This window comes from Pteronotus mesoamericanus, unplaced genomic scaffold, assembly GCF_021234165.1.
Source record: "Pteronotus mesoamericanus isolate MK-2021 breed Mesoamerican mustached bat unplaced genomic scaffold, CSHL_Meso_final contig_192, whole genome shotgun sequence".
Classification (NCBI taxonomy): Eukaryota; Metazoa; Chordata; class Mammalia; order Chiroptera; family Mormoopidae; genus Pteronotus; species Pteronotus mesoamericanus.
This window is the reverse complement of record NW_026555082.1, coordinates 3260255-3282859: the sequence shown is the minus strand read 5'-3', so window position 1 is coordinate 3282859 and position 22605 is coordinate 3260255. Positions and strand designations below refer to the sequence as shown.

General features: G+C 72.9%; 1 protein-coding gene across 4 annotated transcripts; it reads right to left on the bottom strand.

Moving 5' to 3' along the window:
* Positions 1–1389: 1389 nt before the first annotated feature.
* On the bottom strand, positions 1390–21190 carry CEP170B (centrosomal protein 170B). 4 transcript variants are annotated; one of them, XM_054567779.1, is made up of 20 exons: positions 21106–21190; positions 18906–18984; positions 18066–18196; positions 13779–13868; positions 12842–12920; positions 12059–12117; positions 11034–11169; positions 10245–10349; positions 9620–10087; positions 8675–9399; positions 8397–8567; positions 7918–8008; positions 6073–7743; positions 4982–5225; positions 4074–4224; positions 3684–3827; positions 3486–3574; positions 3052–3145; positions 2861–2912; positions 1390–2728 (listed from the first exon to the last, which is right to left on the bottom strand). In XM_054567779.1, the coding sequence occupies exons 3-20, from the start codon at positions 18168–18170 to the stop codon at positions 2493–2495; spliced, it is 4710 nt and encodes a 1569-aa protein (XP_054423754.1). In that variant the 5' UTR covers positions 18171–18196; positions 18906–18984; positions 21106–21190; the 3' UTR covers positions 1390–2492. The 4 variants fall into 4 exon arrangements, with proteins under 4 accessions (XP_054423754.1, XP_054423756.1, XP_054423753.1 ...); XM_054567781.1 differs by having other exon boundaries at positions 18906–19038; positions 21106–21187; XM_054567778.1 differs by lacking the exon at positions 21106–21190 and adding an exon at positions 20499–20609.
* Positions 21191–22605: the final 1415 nt, after the last annotated feature.

Below are 22605 nucleotides of genomic sequence, written 5' to 3'. Positions count from 1 at the left end.
GTGGGTCGCAGGCGTGGGCGGCGCGGGCTTCCGAGCGGGCACCGCGATGGGGGTGTGCGCGCCGCATGCCCGTGTCACCGCATCCGGACCGAGGTGGGGACAGCCCCTCGACCACCCTCTCGGTCCCGGCCTTCCTCCCCGAGGGAGCCGAGGCGGTGCCTTCGGAGGACATGCGTTGCGCTCCGCCGGGCACAGGCGCACCAGGGGGGACGTCCGCCTGTTGGTGGCCATGGAGGGTGCGTCCCGTGGGGGCCCCAGTGGGCGCCGGGGTCCTCGTGGCAGCGACGGGCCCTTCTCTGACGACACACGCTCACACCTGCCCGCCGGCCGCTCAGCCCTTTGCCCATTTTGTCAGTGGGCCCTCTCTCTGTTCCTGGCTCGATACAAATTACGTATTGGCTCTAAGAGTACGTAACACTTCCTTCTCACTTCTTAAAGCGTCTTTGGAGGAATGAAGCACCGGCGGCGCCGCAGCGCAGCCCGCGCAGGGCCAGGAGAGTGAGGACCAGCAGCGGGTCTCCTGCAGGCCTCCCCCGGGCAGCGGGGGCCGCGCCGCTCAGGCTGGTGGGGGGCAGGCCCCGCGGGGGGCGTGACCGAGGCTCCAGTGACCTCTGCCCCGCTGGCCCAGTGACCTGGCGAGCGGGTGCTGCTGGTGGCTGGCCCTGTGGGCTCCTCACAGGCTGGACACTTGTCCCTCTGGCCTCGAGGTCACCCCTGCGGCTGGAGGTGGGGCCTTGCCTGCCCTGGAGGGGAAGGCGCAGGCTGAAGGCACCAGGTGGGGGGATGTCGGCGCCATGGGCGGTCAGAGCCCCCTCCACGGCCACCCGAGGGGAGGGGCCGGCTCAGCAGAGCCCGCCTTTCAGGGGCGCCCTGGGAGGGTGCAGCCCTGAGCCGCTGGAATAAACGAGTTTCTCTTTGAGGAGCGAACGTCTGGAATCTCCCCGCTTTGCTCATTCACCCAGGCCGCCACCTGGTGGTGGCGCCGGTGCGCTGCAGCGTCCCCTGGTCTCGGGGGTCAAAACGCGGTTTCCAGGACAGGGAGACCCCTTGGATCCCCCAGCCGAACGTCACCGGCGAGAAACAAGGCCAAGGCGACACCGCCAAGATGTTGCCACGTGATAGAATGATTTATTAGAACAATTCCATGACAAATCATATAAAATAACCATTTTCTGAAAGACACCGACAGGCCACCTGAGGACAAGCACAGAGGAGCCTCCGCGAAGCCGGACAAATAAGTTACCGATCCCAGGGCTGGAGGGGCACACGTTCAGGAATAAAAAAAAAAACCGTACGCGACCCCGGGCCGGGGGTGTGTGGCGGGGGGAGGCGCATGGACGGAGCCGGGACCAGGGCGGGTCTGCGGGGCCGGCGGGCGGGCATGCGGGGCGGGGCCTGGGGCTAGCACCGCCCCCAAGGGACGCCGCGGGGCGGGGCCGGGCGGCCCGTGGCCACTCACACACGTAAACATCAGGTGGGCGGGGCTGCGCACCGACGCCAATGTAAACACAGAGCCAGTCCCCGCGTGGCCTCCCCGCAGTCGCCGCGCGCGCAGTGGCCAGGCGAGCGCCCCCTACCCGTGGGCTCTTTGGCTTAGAGGCTCCAGGAATACAGGCCCTGGGAGGGGCCGCCTGGCACGTCCCCGCCGACAGAATCCTGAGAAATCGACGCGGCTCCTGGGGCCCGCCCCCGCCCCCGGGACTGGGCGCCTGTGGGGCCCGAGCTGCTTTCAGATGCCCCGTCAGCGCCCGGCGACCGGGCCCGGGCGGCGAGTTCCCTCGGGAGCTTTCGGAAGCCCGGCTGCAGCCATTTTGGTCTGGCGCTCGCACCCCCGGGCCCAGGACCACCAGAAGCCAAGGGCAGGGGCCCTGCACACGCGGATGTGCCGGGACCGGCAGTGAGCGGTTGTGGCCTTGCACGTGGGCGTAGGCTGCTTGGGGCGGCCCGCCCGCCCGCTCGCAGGCTCGCAGGTGCATTGGCACCGAAGGCTCGACGTGCTGGGCCCCTGCCCTGCCCTTTTCAGCCCACATCCCCGAGTTCTCGGGCGTCGAGCCCTCGCAGCGCCCTGTTTGGCACTCAGTGACCTCACGGACGGCCCGCCTCTGCCTGGCTGGCCAGCACACAGGGACAAGACAGGTAAGCAAGTGCCCCGGCCCACGAGGCAGGGAGGCTGCTGGAACGGAACAAATGACTCTTTCCTTGAAAGCTAAAGACGGAAATGACAGCGATGCAGGAGGCGTGGGGCCAGGCCCGTGATACGGCCCCTGGCAGAGGCCGCAAGAGGAGCTGGGCCAGGAGGCTGGCGGGGCAGGGACTGGACAATCCTCCGGGGGTGCTGGGTGGGAGCTGAGGGGGCCTGGGTGTGGCGTCCGCCCGTGGGGCTATGGCACGTGTGGGGTCTTCGTGGTGAACCGGCCGCAGCCGGGAGGGGCCGAGGCAGCGGGAGGGGAGAGCGGGAGGCGCGCGCTCACATGGGGCCGCCCGCCCGCCCCCTAGATCAGGAACCTCTCGGAGTCCGGGAGGAAGTCAGGGAGGAAGGTGGGGTCAGGGAGGCCGGGGGACCCGCAGGTGGCCCTCGGCGGGAAGCTCCTCAGGGACAGGGCCGAGGCGGGCGAGGATGGGCTCTGGGCGGCCGGCCGGCCTTTCCCGAGCTGGGCAGGGCCTGCCGAGCCCCTGTGTGCCGTCAGCAGGTCCAGGTTCCCGCTGGGGTCCACGATGGCGTTGATGACTGCGGGGGGGGGGGTGAGGCGCCGCGCCACCCCGCCCCCTACACCCGCCCAGGCTCTCCCCCCAAGGTCCTGGGGACCCCCGCCCCCCCCCCCCCGCTTCAGTGGGGACCCCAGGCCTGGGCCACACCCACCTTCCAGCTGTTTCTGAACACGCCTCAGTTCTTTCAGGATGGAGCTGATTTCCTGGAAGCAGCGGGAAGGAGGCCACCAAGGGGTCACCTCTCCCGGATCGCCAGCGAGTCCCCACTCCCTCCCTGCAACCCTGTGGCTGTGGGACTCTGGGTTCGGGCGGGACTGCCTGTCCCCAGCCGGCCAGCCTCACCTTGTTGGACGTCTTCAGGATGGGCACCTCGTTCTCGGCATTGATTCTGGCTTCCAGGTCCTCCCAAGCACGCCCCGAGTTCTGGAAGAGGATCCTGCCCAGCCGGGGGTAGGGGGTGGGCGCAGGCAGAGAACGGTGATGTGGGACTGAGCCCCTTCCCAGACCACCCCCCTGTGCCCCAGGGGGCCCGAGGCTCGGAGCAGGACCAAGGCGGGCTGGTACGGAGCCCAGTTCTGCCTGGCCAGGGCCAGGACCGGGAAGGACTGAGGGGATGGGGTGGGGGCCCCGGCTCCCCTGGGCCTCAGGGGACCCTGGCCCCGCCCCGTCCTGGCTCGCAGGCACGCGTTCCTGTCTGAGGGGAGCCCCGCTGGGCACCCGCCCCGCGCCTTCCCGGCGGGGCTCCCACAGCCGGCAGCACTTCAGGGGGCGCTCACTTCATCTTCTCGGCCAGGTGCTCAGTGTTCTCCCGGATGGCCTGGGACAGCTGGGACACGGGGTTCAGCATCAGGTTGTCGAAGATCACCTGTGAGGGCCGCGCGTCAGCGCTGGGCCCCGCTGCCCCGCCTGCTCCCACGGGACAGCCGCCCCCGCCGCCCCGGCCCGGGGACCCCGCGCGTGTGCCAGGCGCCTGCCTCCTCGCGGTTCCGAGGCCGAGGCTTGTTGACCAGGGGCTCCTCCCGGCGGTCGTTCATGTTCTGGTCAAAGTCCCGAGAGTTCAGGGCGCCCGGCGGCACCTTCTGGAAGTTGAGGCTGGCCTCGGGGATGCGCTGCACCAGCTGGGGGGGGGATCAGCCCAGGGGGGGGTCGTCGGTCAGGACGTGGGGAGAGAGAGCGGCGCCTCCCCCGCTGTGACAATAGGGGGGCGGGGGGACCCCGAGCCCTCCTGCTCAGGCTCCCAGGATACCCCGGCCCGACACAGGCAGGTCCTGGACGCCGTGCCCCAGGGCGACTGTCAGCCTCGGGGGGCGGAGGCTCGGTGAGGACCCCGACCCCCAAGGCCCCCGAGTGAGGGCCCGGCTCACCTCCTCGCGGGCGGAGATGGTTGAAGCCGGCACGTTGTTGAGGGAGGGGCTCCGGGCGGGCCCCGGGGGGCCCAGCGAGTCCCCATCGCCGGCCACGTCGTGGATCTCCCTGGCCAGGATGGCCACGTCCTTCACCAGCGTCTGGCTCAGTCTGCAGTGGGCGGGAAGGACGGCCCGTGCTGTGGGCGCCTCCCAGCTGGGGGCCGGCGCTGGGCCCCTGCCCCCCTCCTCCGGCCACCTGCCTCTGGTCACCTCCTTCAGGTCGAGGTCAGCGTCTTGGGCACTGACACTCGCCCCCCGCCCAGCCCGAGGGCCCTCCTGCCCCTGCCCCGGTGCTGCAGGCCCAGCCGCGGAGCAGGGACCCTGCTCGGGAAAGGGCCCGCCGCCGCCCCTGCCCGCCCCGGCGCTGTCCTCCCCAGCACCCGGTCTGGAGGTGGGCCCTGCACTCAGCCACTGCACCAGGGAGTGCACCTTTAGTGACAGCCGTGCCTGGCCAGCGGGGCTCCGTGGACTGAGCGCTGGCCTGCGGACCAGAGGGTCGCCGGTTCGATTCCCAGCCAGGGCACAGGCCTGGGCTGTGGGCCAGGTCCCCAGGAGGAGGCGCGCAAGAGGCCACCACACATGGATGTTTCCCTCCCTCTCTTTCTCCCTCCCGTTTTAAGAGTAAATAAAATATTTTTAAAAATTAAAAAAAAATAGCAATCTTGGAGGCCTTTCTCACCCCAGAAGCCCCCGCCCCCCCAGGAATATCCGTGTTGTCTGTCCCTTGTCCATCTCTCCACCCGAAGGGCATCGTGAAGCCCATTCGGGAAGGCAGCCCCCGGGCCTGGCCCTGTCCTCGGGGGCGGCCCCGGCCAGGCCCAGCGTGCACCATGGACCGACCGCCCGCCCGTCCGGCCGCGGCGCACCTGGCGATCTCCGCGATCTCCGCCGTCTGCACGATGAAGCCGTAGGGGTCGGGCTCCTCCTCCTCGTCGTCCGTGTCCCGGAGGCCGGGGGCCCGGGGTCGGGCCCGGGTGGAGCTGCTAGCCCGCGGCGTCTGCGTGGCGGTCGAGGCGCGGGAGCGCATGTGCTTGGGGGAGCCGTGGTGGGAGCCGTACTCCTCCTCGGAGGTGGACGTGCAGTCTGAGCCCTGCTGCCGGCGGCGCGTGCCTCGGGGGAGCACATGGTTCCGGAAGCAAGGACAGAACAGAGCGGCACTCAGCTCCCCAGGCCAGCCCCCGGGTCCCAGCAGGCAGAGCCGGGGGCCGCAGGGCGGCCACCTGCAGCGGCCCCCCTGCACCCCAGAGCCCTCAGCCCCAGCGCCAACAGCAGCAAAGCTCCAGGGTGTGCGAGGCCGCCCCCCAGAGGCTGCGACCGCACAGTGAGGGAGAGGCGGGGGCAGCCGTGGCCCTCAGCCGCCTGCCCCTTCTCCCGCGAAGCCCATGCTTGGCCCACGGCTCCCGGACTGTGAGCAGCCGGGGCTGGGGAGGGGGCGGCAGGAACAGCAGCATCCACACCTCGGACCCATCCACTGGGAGCACGGGCCAGCGCCCGGCAGGGCGAGCCGCCTGAGCGGACGCGAGTGTCCGGCCTCCCAGCGCAGGAGGCCGCGGGCCACCGCGGCCCGTCTCTCCTTGCTGCACACGTGGGCTGCAGGTAGCGGGCAGCACTGGGCCCGGCCATAGGGTGTGGACTCCCAGGACGGAGCTGCACACCCGCGGCCGCGGGCACCCCGCCCCCCCCGGGCCCTGGCCCCCCTGGACGGCTCAGCGGCACGCACGCCTCACCCACACGGGGGTCCCAGCCTTGGGCCCAAACTCCAGGGAACGGGGCCGCCCACCCGGGGGACGGGCGGGGCCCCCGCTCTGGAGACGGTTGGGGTCCGCCGCCCTCACACTAGGACGGCCGGGGGCCGCGTGGGGTCACGCTGGGTGCCCACAGCGGCGAGGGCTCCCGTGGGGCCTGGGCCGAGACCCCAAACGCTGCAGACCCGCTGCCCACCAGCTCCTGCACTCACTGTGTGAGGAGTACCGGGCGCTGCCCGGGCGGGCCCTGCTGAAGGGCTGGCGGGGGGCCGTGGAGGGGCTGGTGGCCTTCCGGGCGGCAGCCTGAGCCTCGGCCCGGATGGGCTTGCGGCCGGCGCAGGACGACTCGACGCTGCGGCCCGAGAAGCCGGTGCGGGCGGGGGCCTCGGAGTCACTGGGCCCGGTGAAGGAACCCGCCCGTTTCCGGGGCATGGCCAGGATGTCCAGGCGCGACAGCTTCTTGGCCTGCTCGGTGGCCGGACGCCCCGCCGGCTCGGGGTGGGCCAGGGGTCCCCGTTCACTGTCCATGGCCTCCGTGTCCGAGGCCTCCCCGAGCCGGGCCCGCCGCAGCCGGGAGGCCCGCGTGGGCCGCGGGGTGGACAGGCTGTTGGAGCGGGTCAGCACCTGCTGCACCTTCTGGGCGCTGGCCGACACGCGGCCCTGCTCCTCCCGGGCCGCCGGGGACGGCGGTGGGGCCGTGGGTTTCCGGCGCGGCCCGGGCCGCCCCATCCCAGGGGCCGAGTGGGTCTCGTGGTCCGAGGTGACTGTGTCTGAGCCAAGCGGGTGGGCGAGGCCAGAGCCTCGTTCCTCATCGGGCCAGTCCAGGGACCCCTGGCCCCGCCGCGCGGCCAGGCGCCGCGCGGGCTCTGCCCGGCCTGGGTCTGTGGGGCCCCCCGGGCGGTGCAGCCTCTCCGAGAGCCGCTCCCGGGTGCTGCTCAGGCCAGCACCACCCGGGTCCTGCGCCGCCGGCGGGGACGGCGGCTTCTCCCTCTGCTGCCCCGTGAGCTGGGAGCTCGCCAGGCTGGGCCCGTTCTTGCCGCTGAGCAGGCTGACGGTGCTGGCACTGTCCACATCTGAGTCCCCAGACAGGGAGTCCTCAGGCGGCCCCCGGGCGCTCCCCGCCTCGCCCGGGGCCTCGGCCGCGGACGGGGACAGCAGGCGGGCCTCCAGGGCCGCCAGGGCGGTCTCAGTCTCCTTCAGGATCTGCTGGGTGTCCTGGGAGTGCGGGGCGGCACGCGAGGCCCGGGCTGCGGCCAGGTCCCGTAGCAGGGGGTGGCTGGAGATGTTTGGGAGCCGGCCAGGGGCCGGGGGGCCGCTGGCCGGCTCCTTGGTAAAGCTCTCCTGCCGGACGAAGGCCGCGGCCTCCTTGGCCTGGGCGGGGCCCTCGGGCTCTGGGGACCGCCTCGTCTGCAGCTGGATGACCCTCCTGCTGCCACTGCTGACAGAGACGCCGTCCCTCGGCAGGGCCGCCGGCGCCGGGCCCTCCGGCTCCCCGGGAGCTGCGGGCGTTCTCCGGGGAAAGGCCGCCTCGCCGTGCTGGTCCCCAGGGAACACGGAGCCGGGGGCTGGCTCCCCGGCAGCCCTCGGCGAGCACCGGCCCCTCTTCCACACCAGCCCCTCCTGGGGGCCCCTGCCTGGCTCCGGGCCCCGCCCCCCGTCTGACCCGCTGGCATCGCTGAGGCTGTCGGGCTCCAAGTCCTCCTGGCACAAGAGGCGGCTGGCCGGCCCAGCGTCCGGCTCTGGCGGCCCAGGCCCGCTCCTCCTGGCGGCCTCAGTGCTGGCAGGGCCGTCCGTCCGGTCGCTGGGCAGCTGTGGGAGCAGTCGCCGCTGGCGCACAGGCAGGGCCCCCTCGAGGTCCCCCGCTCTGTGCCCGGGGCCGTCCTCTGTGGGGACAAGGGCAGCCCCGTCAGTGGCGCCGGCCCGCGGGCCCCCGGGCACAGGGGAGGCCGACCCTGCTCCAGGTGCGGCTGGTGTGAGCTCATTGCCCTGGCCTGGTCAGCGGCCTGAGGCCACCCTGGCCACCCCTCACTCCTCACTGCAGCCCTGGAGCCACTTACCTGCCAGGCCCGGGTCCGAGTAGCTGTCAGCCAGGCTGGCCCAGCGGGACACCCACTTCTGACCTCCAGGGGAGCCCGGCACCGGGAGGCCCTGCAGGGAGGAGGCCAGGGGGGCATCAAAGGAAGCCCCCCCAACACCTGTGCCATCTGTGCCGCCTCCACGCCTGCCACCTGCACCCCCTGTGCACGCAGCCAGAAGGCCCCGGTGCCTCACCCGGGCTGTGGGGCCCCGCACGCTACCTGCCTATGCCTGAGCCCAGCTCTGAGGTCAGCAGCGGCAGCTGAGCTCAGCCCTGCCCAAGGGCAGCTCAGACCCCAGTGCCCGATGCGACCCAGGGCACACGGCCGGCCCCCTACCGGGGCGCGCGCTCCAGGACAGCCAGGAGCGCGTCTGGTCCGGCCTCACCGCGGCCTGGGGTCCGGCTCAGAGAGGGCAGACGGGGATGAGGCGCCGGTGCCGCCGAGCTGGGTCTGCGCACCTGGAGCTCTACGTGGGCGGCCACGCCCGGGGGCCGGGGGGCCGACTCCGGCAGCAGCGACACCCGCTGGGCCGTCCCGTCCCCAGACTCATCTCTGTCCCCTCTGATGACAGGGCGATAGGTGGCCGAGGATGCCCTGGAGAGCTCAGGGGACTCGAACACGCCAAACACCTGCCGGGAGGGAGAGCAGAGCTGCAGGTCAGAGCCGCTGCGCGCCCCCCGCCGCGCCCCCCCGCCCGCCCCGAGACGGGCCCCCCCCCCCCGCCGGGGGCAGGCACCTGGTCGATCATCCTGCGGGCCTCCTCCACCTCCTGGTCCTGCGCCTCCGTCTCGATGGTGTAGGTCCCTGCGTCGCTGAGGCTGTCCTCCTCCTCCTGTTTGCGGGCCTTGGTCAGCTGGGGGTCCGCAGGGGGGCCCGGCGGGGGCGAGGGGGTCACGGGGCTGGCCCCACGGGGCGTCAGGGGGGCGGGCAGTGCCGGGGGTGCCTTCTCGGGGCCAGGCCGCGTGGCCGGGGAGGCGTCCCGCAGGCACTGGGCCATGAAGTCCTGGGCCAGGCGGGAGCGGCGCCCCACGCTGCCAAAGGGGCGGGTCGAGGCCCGCGCAGGGGGCGAGGGGCCACCCAGCCGCTCCTCCGTCTTCTCCCGCTTGAGCGAGCTGGCCCTCTGGGGCCCCGAGCTGCTGCCCGGACCCCGGGCCGGGGCTGGGGCCCCCGGGCGGTCCCTGTCGGCTGGCCCGGGGCCTCGGCGCTTGTCGGCCTTGGGGTCCCCGGGCGGGGTGTGTGTGAAGGACTGGGAGCGCTTCTTGCGGGGTGTGTCCTCGTCGAAGAACTCGATGACGAAGGCCTGCTGGTTGTGAAGCAGGTCCTGGGGGTCACGTTTGATCTGCCTCTGTAGCCGCACCTGCTCCCCGTTCTCTGCGGGGACCCCGGACGATGCCGCCGCCGCCGCCGCCTTGGCCACGGGGTTCTCTGAGTCACTCTGTGTGCCGTCCTCGTGTTTGTGGCCTGGGGGTGGGGACCCCGACTCATCAGGCCGAGGGGGGCCGACACACAGAGCCACAGCCATCCCGCGTGGTTGGGAGCCCCACCCTCGTGACTGAGACAAGCACAGGAGCCGCCCCGAGGGGGCCGGTGGGTGTCGCGGAATTTTTCAAAACTGCGATCAGTCAAGCTGATCAGGGTCCCCAGCGGGAGGGGACGTGGGGGCAGCCGGCGGGGCACTCACCCTTCGGGGTGCGGCTGTGCACGGGCAGGTCGCTCTTGGTGCTGTGGCGGTCCCCCCCGGGGCCCGCCCGGCGCAGCAGGCTGGGGTCGCTGTGCACCAGCCAGTCGGCCACCTTGGTCTCTGCCGAGACCACCTCCACAGGCGCGGCCGAGCCCGGGGGCTGCCGCTGGCGCAGGGAGAACTTGGTGACGTGGTCCTTGATCTTCACCTTGCCGGGGCTGCCGTCGTCAAACTCGATGGTGAAGGAGGCGTGGCTCTGGACCACAGGTGCGGCCCCTCCCCGCCCCCCATCCTGGGCGGGCGCCTCGTGGGCGGGCGCCTCGGGCGGGCGGGGGGCCTCCTTCGTGGGGATCTCGAAGTAGCTGGGCTCCCGGCGCAGAGAGAAGCCCTGGGGCTCCACGGGGGCCCGGAAGCTGGCCGCGGTCCCCATGTGGTCCACGTCCTGTGGCGCCAGCTCCTTGGGCCGCTCTGTGGCGGGCGGGCGGGACACATCCTCAGGGGGACTCGGGCTCAGGGGTAGCGCCCTGCCCCCCACCTCTGCTGGCCCACCAGCCCCGCCTGCCAGAGCCGGCAGCCCCAGGGACCCCTGGAGCTCGGGGATCTTGCGGGCCGGCCACGGGCCTACCTGGGCCTGGCCCCTCCTGGTGCCGGTCCTCGGGCGGGGCACCGCTGTCATCCTCTCCCCACCAGGACGGCTGCCCGTACAGGGGCGTGCGGTAGGCCGCGGTCTCTGTGGAGGGGGAAGCGTTGGACTCCAGGTCACCACGCCCCAGCCCCGATGGGAGGGGAGCCCCAGGGCGGGGCAGGCTGGGCACCGGGGGACCTGGCGTCAGCGCCCAGCACCCTGGCCAGCAGCCCGCTGCTCCCACACCGACGGCTTAGACGCGCCGGCTCCCCCCCCATCCCTGCCTGGGCCTCCCTGTCGGGTGATGGGTACGGGGAGGCTGGACCTTCGGGGGCACCGTCCGCAGCACCCGTCCTGGGGTGGAGGGTCCCGTTGGCTCTGGCCCAGGGCCTCTGCCTCCCGAGCCTGCCCAACGGGACCCCGTCGCCAGGGCTCTGCAATGGCTCAGGCCACGCGTGGGTGACCCTGGGGGCTGGGAGCCACCCCGTCTGGCTGGACCACACTGTGTGCAAGGGTGGGAGGGGGCAGACCCGTGGTGACGGGGCGCACACGGGCGGGTGCACGTGCGAGGGTGTGGGAATGCAGGGACACGGGGTGGGGGGCCGCCTGCTGGGCGTGGGGCCACGTGCAGGGGCACCTGGGCGTGTGCGTGAGCAGGCCAGGCGGGGCCTGCCAGGGGCTGAGGGGCAGCGAGGGGTTGTGTGGGGGCACAAGGACGGCTCCCGGGCGAGGGGGATCGGGGGGCCTGTGGGAAGACAGGTGTGCGCCCTGGGCCTGCGGCCGTCCTACCTGCTCCCGGCCTCCGGTCCCGCTCCGGCCTGGGGCTCGCGGCCTCGCAGTACGGCGTGGGCTCCGGCAGCGCCTCGCCCCTCTTGGGGGCCGCGCCCCTGAGGCTCACCTGCAGCTGGCTGGTGTACTTCTCGTGCTGTGGGTGGCGGGTGGGAGTGAGGGGCGGCCGGCCTCCTTGGGGGAACACCCCCTCCCAGGGCAGACGGCCTGAGACCGTCTGGCCCGGGCCCAAGCCTGGCAGGATCCCCAGGACCACAGAGCTTCCGGGAGGGAGCGGGGCTTGCTTGGCGGGGGGCCGGAGGGGCCGATGGGCAGCAACACCAAAGGGGAGCCGGCCCCCCGGGACCCCGCGGGGCGGGACAGGCCCCAGGGCACGGGGTCAGCCACTTGGGGTCTGTGGGGGGAGCAGCGGCCCATTTGAGCAGATTGTGGGTGCGTAGTTCACGTGCACCCACGTGGGCACGAGTGTCTGTACAGGGTGTGTGCCTGCGTGTGCGTGTCTGCGTGTCTGTGCATGTGGGGCCCTGGGACTCTGGGCTGTCCACCACGGTCCCTGCGCTGCCTGAGGCTCCTCAGGAAAATGGGCTGAAGCCAGTCTCCCTGCCCCAGCACAGGGCTCCCAAGCAGAGCTCTGGACAGGGTTCCCCCAAGTTTGTGTTCCGTGACGCCCCACCCGCGGTCACGCCCCACCCGCGGTCACGCCCCACCTAGGACCCTCAAGCCCGATGGCCGGCCTCAAACACCCCATCCTGCCTGTTCCTGGCCACCCGCCCCACTGGCCTGACCGGGTCTTCCCGGCAGCAGCCGCCAGGGCTCTGGCCACGCCCACCGGCCACGCCCACCGCCGCAGCTGCACGTGCCTGGGGGACTGAGGCCTCCCCACCTGCACGGCTGGGTGACCCTGTCGAGCAGGCCAGGCAGGCTCAGGCACCACAGCCAGGCCGGGCCACCCGGAGGCCTGGGGCGTCGGCCAGGGCGGCAGGGCTGGGGGCAGGGGGCCGGCCCAGGGCAAGCGCGGCACTGACCCTGAGCGCCTCCTCGGGGACCCGGTGCTGCACGCGCTCCAGCACGTACATGTTGGAATGTGGCTGTGAGTTAAGGAGAACAGGCAGTGGCGCGGCAGCAGCCCAGGCCCGGGCGGTGCAGGGGTCGCTCCCAGGCAGGGGGGCCCCGGGGGACCCCAGGCAGGATGGTGCTGCCCCCCCGCCCCTGAGTGCAGAGGCCTGCGAGCCCACGTGCACACCAGGCAGGGGTGCAGGCCGCCCCCACACGGCGGGGGGAGTGGGAGGCCCCTCCAGGTCGCTGCACATGCATGCCCAGGGCTCCGGGCACGGCTCCCCCCTCCCCTCGGCCCAAGGCATGGCGGGCAGGCCACTTAGAGCCCCAGAGGCTACGCCACTGTCCAGCCGTCCCCAGCCGCCTGCCAGCCACCAGCCACCCAAGGTCCCCGGGGTGGGGAGGGCCTTGACCGGCGGCCAGGCCCATGCCCCCAGACAGTGCAGCAGCTCCAGCGGGGGCCAAGGACAGCAGGCTCTCCCTCCGTGCGCAGCGCCCCGGCCTCCCGCGGTGGGGTGCCTCCCCCACCCCTCCTGCTGGGGCACAGAATGCCCGCCTGGCAGCACCCCCCCCCAGCCACACGGGACTCCGGGTCCCAGGGAGGACTCACCCACAGGGGCCCGGGGCCTGGACGTGAGGGGCGGGTGGCAGAGACTGGGGTTGGGGCTCACCCTTGCCACCCTCTAACTCAGCTGTGGCTGCTGAGGCCCCACCTGCTCCCAGGCCCCCAGGGCACCGGTGGGAAAGGATATCATAGCCGAAGCGGATGACGTCGTTGAGCTTCAGCGTGATGTATTTTTGGTCTGGGATGCGCACCTCGTTGACGAACGTCTGCAGGGAAGGCAGGCCGCTGAGCGGAGGTGGCGGGTGCCCGGGCCCGGAGGCCTCCTGCCCTGGCTCTGGGTGGCCGCGTCCCCCGACACCTGAGCACCGACTCGCGCCCGAAGGGACAGGCGGGCGGGCGTCGCAGGCCAGGCCTCACGCAGTGCCCAGGGACGGAGGCAGTCGCTCAAGCAGAACGTCCGTGGACGTTTTTGGGAAACAAACCCTCCCTCTTGACCACACAGGCTTGTGCCGCACCCCCCAGCCCCCCCCCCCAAATTCCACGGCAAAGGCTCGCCCCCAGGGGGGCCCCATGCAAGGCTGGTCAGGCCATGCGCGGCTGTCTGACCAGGCCCCCACACAGGCCCACGGCATCGAAAAGCCAGTCCCTGGACACCCTCTTCCCCCAGCAGGAGCCACCAAACACCACGCGGGCTCGGAGGAAGCGGGGCCCCCGCGGGCTCAGAGCGTTGCTGGGACAGGTCAGGGCGCCCACGGGAGGGCTGCCGCGCCTGGAGTCGGGCACAAGACCCACGAGCGTGCGGGACTGCACGCGGTACAGAGGGTCTAGGCCCAGAAGGAGGGCGGCTCCCGGGCAGGTGTCCCGGAGGGTCCCTCCTGGGGAGGTCTTGTGGCCTCCGCCCCTGAGGGTGGCTGCTTGCCCATCTGGGTAGGGGTCCTGGAGGGGCAGGGGGGCCGCAGCAGGGGCTGTGGTCTCCGAGAAGGCGGCCCCGGAGAGGGACTGTGGGGCGGGGCCAGCAGTGGGCGGGGCCACCGAGGGGCGGGGCCTGTGCAGGGGAGAGGCCACTGAGGGGCGGGATCTGCGCGAGGGAGGCATAGTGGGGCGCCGTGGGCGGGCCCACTCACCCCGTTCAGGCTGCCCAGGTCCTTCACCCAGTGCTCATCCCGGTCCTGGTCGTAGTTGATGACGGCGTGCTGCTTGTCCACGCTGCGGGACTAGGGAGACACAGACGCACCTCAGGCGGCCTTCCCAGGAGGCAGAGACCCCCGGCCCGACCCCCCCCAACACCACCAGCCCCCGCCCACGGGCGGGAGTCCATAAGCTCCCCCACACGTGTGCTCCCACCTTCAGCAGGTGTGTGTCCTGCAAGGCGCACCCACACCTGACCTGAGCAGGCCAGAGCCCCGCCGGTCCCCGTGGCTGCTCCGGGCTCTGCCGTGGGAGGGCTAGGAATGCTCCGGGCACCTGGGATGGGCGTTCACCGCGCCCCCCCACCCGCCGCACCCCTCCCGCGCCCAGAGCAGGCGAGGCAGCCGGGCAGGTCGGGCGGCGCCCAGCGGGAGGATCAAAGCGCTGGGGTGGCTGGCGGAGAGGCCTCCCCCCACTCCTGGCACACCCAGCCTGCCCCACGGGGCCCACACAACCTCCACGTGCACACGCGTCGGGGGCCTCTCACACCCTACTGGCTCTACGCTCACGCACGGGACGCACACACCCTGAGCAGGCCTCCCGCCCCCTGCCGTGCACGAATGCGCACGCGCGCAGGTGCCGCCGTCCTGAGCAGGACCAGCCCTGGCCCAGCCCCAGCCGCTCAGGACCGCGCCCCGAGGACAGCCACCAGCCCCCCACACCGACGAGTGGGGGGGGGGCCACAGCCAAGCCACGCCACCCCCCACAACCAGGGCTTGGGGACAGAGGCGGGGCCGGGGCCCGGGGTCCCGATCCGCTTGCCCAGGTGCTGCCCGCACAGCTGCCTCACGGTCTTAGCAGAGGGCTGCCCGGCTCGGCCCACGCCGCTCGGCCGGGGCCCCGCGTCTGGGGTGGCAACCGCGTCCGGCCACCTGAGGAGCCGCAGGCCTGGACCCCGCCCAGGGGAGGCCGCACAGCCGACCAACCCAGGGCGCTGCCCAGCCCTGGCCCTGGTGACCGCGTGGGCCCCAGCGGGCCCGCCCGGCAGGGCCCCCAGGAGCCGCCAGCCCCACCTCCCCACCGGGCACACGCAGGACCAGACGCCTGGGCGGGGGCACCCCCCGTGGGAGGGCAGCCCGGACCTGGGTCCCGAGTCCCCCACCGCAGGCTGAGCTCCCACAGGTGCGCACGCCCAGGCCTGCCCTCCCCCAGGCCACTGGCCACCACCTCAGAGGCCAGGCCTCCCAGCCACTCGGCCTGCCGAGCCCCTCAGGCGCCGCCCTGCATTTCCGGGGAGGCCTCAGCACCCCCCGCCCCACCTAGGGCTGGAAGACCCCAGGGCAGGGCCTCCTTCCTCGCCCAGAGCCGGGGCAGGGCAGGGCAAGGGGGGGACAGAGCGGCTCCGGCCCCGCCCCGCCCCCACCCAAGGTCGCTCAGCCAGGCAGAGGCGTCGCCAGCCAGGCTGAGGCTGTGGCCCTGGGCCTGAGCTCGGCCTCCGCGCTCCAGCCGGTCCTGGGTTTTGGGCCCCCAAGGTGGCAGCTCGACCCACAAGGATGACCCTGGGGGCGGCCTGGAGGGGCGGGGGGGCAGGGTCTCTGCTGGGCGCAGTGCAGAGCAGCCCCCAGGACACAGGGCCCCCAGCAACCCGCCCAGCACCACCTGGGGGGCCCGGGAGGCACAGGTTCATGGTCCGCCCCCCTCCACGACCCCCTGGAAGCCCCGGGGATGATCCTGGGGGGGACTCCTGCCGCCCCCCTAAGCAGCTGGCCTCTGGCCAGGCGAGTCTAGCCTTGAGACCCACTGCCCTGTCCCCAGGCCTCCCCTTGGCCCCGTCCCGAATTCCCTATTCAGGTTGGCGCCCTCGGCGAGGCAGCTCCCGGCCGCTGGACGCCAAGCACCCCCTCCGCTGCTGGGCTCCTCGCTCTGTCCCTGTGCCGGTCGCCCGGCACGCCCCTCCCCCACACGCTACCCTGGTGACCCTGCCGCTGGCCTTGGCCTGGGCCTGCCCAGCCTGGCGCATTCTGGGACCCTGCGTGCCCCCCCAGCCTCGGTCTCCTGCCAGCAGGGCGTGGCTGGCGCTTCCCCCAGGACCCCGTCGGGGGTGGGGGTAGCAAGAACCAGCACCTCACAGGGTCGCCCCGCCTCAGGCCAGGCAACTGCCCCACTCGGCAGCCTGGGAACCGGGCTCACCCCTCCTCCGCTCCCCGTGCACCCAGCCAGGGCTCGGAGACGGGCCAGCTGCCCGCTTGGCCCTGCCCAGGACACAGATGCCACGGAGCCGAAGGGACCCACTGTCTCAGGAAAGCGAACCCCGAGACCTGGGGGCCGGGCTCCAGCCCCTCGGGGGCGTCGCGAGAAGGGGCACTGATGGGGGCGCGCCAGCCTCGGGGTGGACACGGGAGGGGGCGGGGGCCCCAGGCAAACCGCGCTGGGCAGCAGCAACAGCGCCCCGTCCCCCAGTGGGGGGCCGCCTCCGCTGAGACCGGCCGCTGCAGGGGATGCCGGCTGCCCTCTCCACCTGAACAGCACCCCTCCGGCCCCAGGCCGAAGCCCCCAACGTGGGCACTACCCTCGCGGCCCCCAGGTGGCTCAAGCCCAGCTCCGCCACACCCCACTCTTCCACACTGCGACCCCCGCCTTCCTCCAGGGATGGCACCAGCCCAGCCCCTGGCTGCCCCAGCCACACCCCCTCTCAGGCCAGGCTCTGGTGCCCACGGGCCTTCCTCCCCACCTGGGCACCTGCCTCCTCCCTGCGGCCACCTCTCTCCCATCCACCCAGCCCCCAGTCAGCCCTGCCTGACACTCTCCGAAACTCCCGGGGAGGAAAGGCCAAGCCTGGTCCCATGCGAGGCGGCCCCGGAGGCCTCGCCAGGCCTCCTCTCCTGTCCGCACCCGCCCCAGCGGGCCCGCTGCCTCTGCAGGCTCTGGAGGTTCCAAGCCCGCACCTGAGCCTGGGTCCTCTGCCCAGGGCCCGCCACCCTCCCTGCGCCCACCTTCCTCCTGGCACGGCGCCCCACCTTGCCCACATCCACCCTCCAATGCCTGGGGCTTGGCACAGCCCGCCCCCCAGTTGGCACCCAAGGCCTGGGCTGCCCTGCCCACCCCCCCAGAGTAACCTCGCCGGGGCAGCTCCCGCCCAGCCCCCTCCCCAGACCTCGGGGGCACCGGGAACAGTGGGGAGAGCCCTGCCCCGGAGCCTCCCTCCTGGCCCCCCCCGCGGAGCTGGGGACTCAGGGGCTGGCAGCCCCCGGCTGGGGACGCATGGGAGACGACAGCCAGGCCGCGGGAGGCGGGGGGTGGGGGGGACCTGCAGCTCCAGAAGAGGAGCAGCTGCGAGAGCCCGCCCCAGAGGCACCCGGAGAGGCACCCGGGGAGTGGCCTGACGCTCCACACGCGCAGATTTGGGGGGAAAAGGGCCTGTCTGTACTCACTCTTAACACAAAACAAAGATGTGCTTCCAAAACCCGGGTCTGCCCTCCGTGGGGAAGCTCCGCCCGCCCAGTCACAGCAGCCCCGCCCCAGGCTCCAGCCAGCCTGGAGGGTGAACGTGGCTGCAGGGCAGGCTGCGAGCAGGCAGGTCCCGCCGTCCCCGCTGCCACAGGGCCTGCCGGGCCGGAACAGGGAGGACACCCTGCCATGCACAGGAGTGAGCACGCATGTGCACCGACGCGCGTGTGTGTGCCGCCAGCGTGTCCTGCACGCCCTACACGTGCACATGTGTGCGTTTGGAGCGGGCGGGAGCAGGAGGAGCACGCTTGGCCCCCGATACCCGCAGGTCCTGCACACCCAGGGCCCCGCCAGGCCTGTCAGGGCCGCAGGAAGCCCGCCCGGCACACCAGGACCGCCGAGGAACGGGCCCACCGCCCCCACCCCCGCGCCCGGATCCTGCCCACCCTGTCCCCAAACAGTCACGACACGTGAGCCCCAGGGAAGCCGAACTTGGACTCTGAAACCCGGACCAGAAAGAAAGTTCCGACCACCGGGGGCCCGGTGCCCAGCTGACTGCCAGGTCTCAGCCTCTCGTGCCTGAGAAACCCCTCCCCCCGCGGCCCCTCGAAGGGGCACCAGCCCCCGCGGACTGGCCTGTGGCTCCCCACCAGGCTGGCAGCCCAGGTCGCCGCTCCAGGCAACAAGGACGCTGGCAGACCCACTCTCCAGCACCCTCTGAAGGGAAGAGCGCCTGCGGGCAGCAGCCTGCACCCCCGGAGCCCACCGTGCGCCCCGCCCCTCCCCGGGTGTCCCGCCCCGGCCGTGCCCTCCGGGCCCCAGAGGCGCCCGCTCACCTGCAGCATCAGCTCACACTCGTCCCGCCCCACGAAGATGAGCTCTCGTGGCAGCCGGTGGCGGGTGCCGCTGCTGCTCACCAGGAACCAGGAGGTGGCGCTCATCTTGGCGCCGGGGAGGCCGTCAGGCCCTGGGGGTGAAGGAGCCGTCAGAGCAGGGCCGCTGCCCCGCCGCCCCGCCCCCCAGCCCAGGTGCCCCGCCCCCAGGCCCCAGCACCTTCCAGGGACGCTGGGCTCTAGCCACTCCCGGCCACCCGTCCTTCCCCGAGCGTGTGGGTCCCCCGCGGGCCCCACCAGCTACGGCGGCCTGGTCCTCCCCGGCGCCCGGGCCCCACAGCCCCTCCCCTCTCGTAGGCGCAGGAGGGGCCGTGTCTGTGGGGCGGCGGCGGCAGCGCCTGCGTGTGGACCGACCAGGGGCAGCCCCCGCAGTTGGGGTCCCCACGGGGCCGGGCCGAGGGCACCCACTCTGAACCTGGCCCCCCAGCCCAACAGCCTGGGGCGAGCCCTGGGCCCAGGGGCTGGGGACACGGCTGGAGGCAGGCGCCGTGGCCCGCCACGGCCCCTCCGCTGACAGAAGGCCCAACGTCCCTCAGCGGCCACTGTCACCGCCCCGCAAATGCCCCAGGCCAGGGCAGCAGCAGCGGTCAGGGCCCCGGCAAAGGCGGGTCTGAGGGATGATGTGGTCGGGACCGCACGGCGGCTTGAGGGGCACAGTGGGAGCAACCTGGACCACGACAAGAGCCGACAGCACCTGAGACCAGGCCCTGGGGCGGCGCCGGCCCGTGCGGTCACTGTGTCCCTGCCCAGAGCCCAGGCCCGCATGCCCACGGCCACACGCACCGGTGTCCTGGCTGCTCTCCTCTGCACGCACGCTCACACCGCGCACATCCTGGGGCTCCCCTCAAGGGGACGAGAAGGCCTGAGGGGCACAGAGAGGGGTCTCTTTCAGGAGGGCGGTCGGGGACGGTGACCTCTGGGCAACACAGGCACAGGCAGAAGGTGGGGTGTGGGCACGGCGGCGGGCGGCATTCCAGGCCAAGGGGGCAGCCAGGGCAGGGGCGCGGAGCCCCGCAGCCCCTGGAGTCCGCGGCTGGCCCTGGAGCCGGAGCCGGAGGGGCAGCCCTGCAGGCCCAGTCTGAGGGCAGGGCCGCTGCGAGCCCCGGTGGGGGGGGTCACAGTCCCGAGTCCCCGACCTGGTTCCACAGGGACAGCAGGCGGGCCGCTGGTGCCGCGCCAGATGGGGGTCTCCCCAGGCCTTGGCCCCGCAGGCCCACACCCAGGCCCCACCCATCTGTGAAGGCCACAGACCATGCGCCCCAGGCATACTCTCCTGTCACCTGGGGCAGGCACGTGGGAAGAAAGAAAACTCCGCCCCAGGAGCAGGCAGCTCTGCCCGGTCAGGCCCCTTCACCGGGCCCTTCCTCAGGGTTCACTCGGGGTGACACTGGCGACGGAGGCGCAGCCCCCACCCCCCAGGCCTCCACAGCCCCTCAGCCGGCAGAGGCGGCGACCACGGCCTCCCCCCCCTCCGCCAGCCGCTGCTGCGTTTCCTAGCCCCGGCCCGGGCTAGGTCCTCGCTCTGCCATCACCTGCCACGGGCTCCCAGCAGGCAGCAGGCACGGAGACACCACCCAGGGCCTGTGGCAAAGGGAAGCCAAAGCCCCAGAGCCCGGTCACGCTGCCTGAAAGCCAGGCCGCCCAGCCACTGCCAGCGCATCCCGAAAGGCCCAGGCCTGGGAGCCACAGAGGCTTCCGGACAGCCTGCCGCCGGTCCAGGGCTGAGCAGCCATCGCTGCTAGGAGGGAGAATAATAAACACCCCAAACTTGTCCCTTCGCCCCCCAGCCGCGAGAACCACCACCAGGAGGCAGGGGTATGGGGGCTGGGGGCCGGTTCTGGAAGCCGCGGGCCTGGGAGAGGCAAGGGATGGGAGCCGGGCCCGGGGCCGGGCGGGGCCGGCCGGCAGGGCGGCTGGAAGGAGCAGACGGATCGGAGGCCGGGGACAGCGGAGACGGCGGCGGCGCAGGGAAATCGGGAGACTGGAAAGAGGAGGAGGGACCCGGAGGGAGGGACCGCAGAGCAGAGAGACCAGGCCGGGAGGCGGCCGCAGGGAGCGGGGCCGGAGGGGGAGGGAGCGCGCCTGCCCCTGAATCAGCGCTCGCCCGGGCGGCCTGGCCGAGCCGGAGCCGGGCCCGCGCCCCCTCCCAGGCCGCGGAGACGCGCCCCGGCGGCCCCGCCCAGCCTGGCGCAGACCTGGGCCGCCTCCGCGGCGTGGCGATCGGCCTGGCCAGGTGCGCCGGCCACCCCACTCGTCTTTGTCCGGTCCGGCAGGGATCCCGCTCCCCGCCCAGGACCCCTGTCCGAGCGGCCCCGCAGGCGCACAGGTGCGTGCGGCGGAGGCCCGGGCAGTCGCGGGCGAGGGCGGGCGTCTTACCTGCGGTTCAGCCCGGCCCTCCCGTCCGGCCGGCGAGCGCTGAGCCGGGCCGCCGCCTAGGACCTGCCCGGCGCGGCCCGCACGCGCGCGGAGCCCCGGCCGAGCCCCGGGCAGAGCGGCGGCCTCCTGCCGCGGGGTCCCTGACGTCTGCGGGCTCCCGCCCGCCAGCCCCGCCCTCGCCGCCAGCCCCGCCCTCGCCCCGCCCCCGCTCTGGCCCCGCCCCCGGAAATTCAGGTTAGGGCGGGCCGAGAGCCAGGTGAGCGCGGCCCCGTCCCCCGCGCGGCTCCCGGCGCCCCGCCCCCGCCCGCCGACCCGCCGACCCGCCGACCGGCCCGCGCCCGCCAGTGCCCGGCGGGACCCGTCCCCCCGCGCTGGCGGGAGCACGGTGTCCAGGGGCCGCGCGTCCAGGCCCTCGGCCGCGCCCCCGATCCCTAACCTTTGGCCCCGCTGCCCAAAGGAGGGTGGAGAGGAAAGGAGGCGGGACCCCCGCGGCCCGCCCGCCTGGACCCTTCCTCCCGCGCGTCCCCCCCGACCCCGGCCCGGGACTCCAGAGTCCCAGGCTGGGCTGGGTGCTCGGAGCCGGGGGTCTAGGGCGACACGATCCTACCTGCGCGCCGCCCGTGAGCCAGACACTGCCGAGGGGTGCGGTTGGTGGGGGCCCGGAGGTGCTCGCCGCTCCTGGGGTGAGTCCTCGGGGCTCTGGCCCCGCACAGCGCGGGCGCAGGGAGGGGGTGACCGCCGGGGGCGGGGCAGCGTGGGAGACGCCCGGCCGAGGGACGGTCCCGCCGGTGGGGAAGACCTGAGCGGAGGCGGGGAGTGAGCGGCGAGGGCGGAGGACGCTGGGCCGGGAGACGGGCCGCAGAGTCCGCCCTGCCCGGCCCCCGGCCTGCTGCCGACGCCCCCCGCCCCACCGCCCGCGGCCACACTCGGCGATCCGCCGGCCGTCCCCGGCCCTGCCCCGGGGCCAGGCCTTGGCCTGGGGGGAGAGCCCCGGAGAGGGGACACCCACCTGCAGTGGGGAGGCTGGGAGAGGGCGCGCCGCGCGCCAGGCAGTGGGCGGGACCGGTGGCGGGAACCCCGGGCGCACGGGGCGGAGGCGTGGAGAGGGCCCGCCGGGTGGGGGTGGCGGGCCGGGGAGGGACCTGTACCAGGTGATCAAGGAGTTTGGACTTCATTCCAAGGACTGTGTGGCGCCGCCGGAGCGTGTGAGGCCTGCTCCGGCCGAGTCTGGGGGAGCTGGTCTGGGGCGGGGGCGTGCCAGGCGTCCAGCTAGAGGCCCCGGGCTGTGAGGGGTGCGGCCGGGACAGGGGAGGGGGTCGAGCTGGGTATTGGGGTTGGCTCCCCAGGCCCATGCTCCTCCCCCACTGGCTTCCCAGTGAGTGTGGCCGCTGGCCCAGGAGTCGGGGGACCTCGTCTTCCTGGGGGTGGCCTGTCCTCGCCCCGAGGCCCCAGCCTCTGCCTTCCCAGGACTCCCACCACCTGCAGGCTTCTCGGGCCCCCTGTCGACGCCTCGGGAAATGGCCCTTCACAGAAGCCCTGTTTTCCTTCACATCTTTCACCAGCCGAGGCCCAGCCTTCCTCCAGCGTGTGGGGTGGGGAGGAAAGGCCGGTGCCCAGCGGTCACCTGGGCCCTGCTCTCAGCAGGACGCAGGCGCACAGGCCCGGAGAGCCAGTGTGCAGGGCCGGGGTTCCGAGCTGGGCACAGAGGGACGGAGAGGCCTGAGGACAGTCAACGGGCTGGGACTGTCGGGGAGCTCCGCACGGAGCGAGGGGGCAGCTCTTAGTGGCAGCTGGAGCCACGGGGGCAGATGGGTAGGAGGGAGGAGGCAGACCAAGCCAGGCACCTGCAGGGGAGACCAAGGCAGGTGGGGCCACCCTCCCCAAACGGACCCATACAGGGACTGCACCCCAACACAGAAGGTACAGGGTGTTTCTATAACCACGCGAACCAAGTCTAAAGTCCAGGAGGAAGAGTGGTGCAAGAATAAATCGCGCTGTGCACCGGGAACTAAGACAACATAACATGGAATGCACACTGCCCTTGAAAAACACAAAAAGAATAAATAGCCTGAAAGGACTTGCATAGACAGGTGTCCAGAGAAGATAT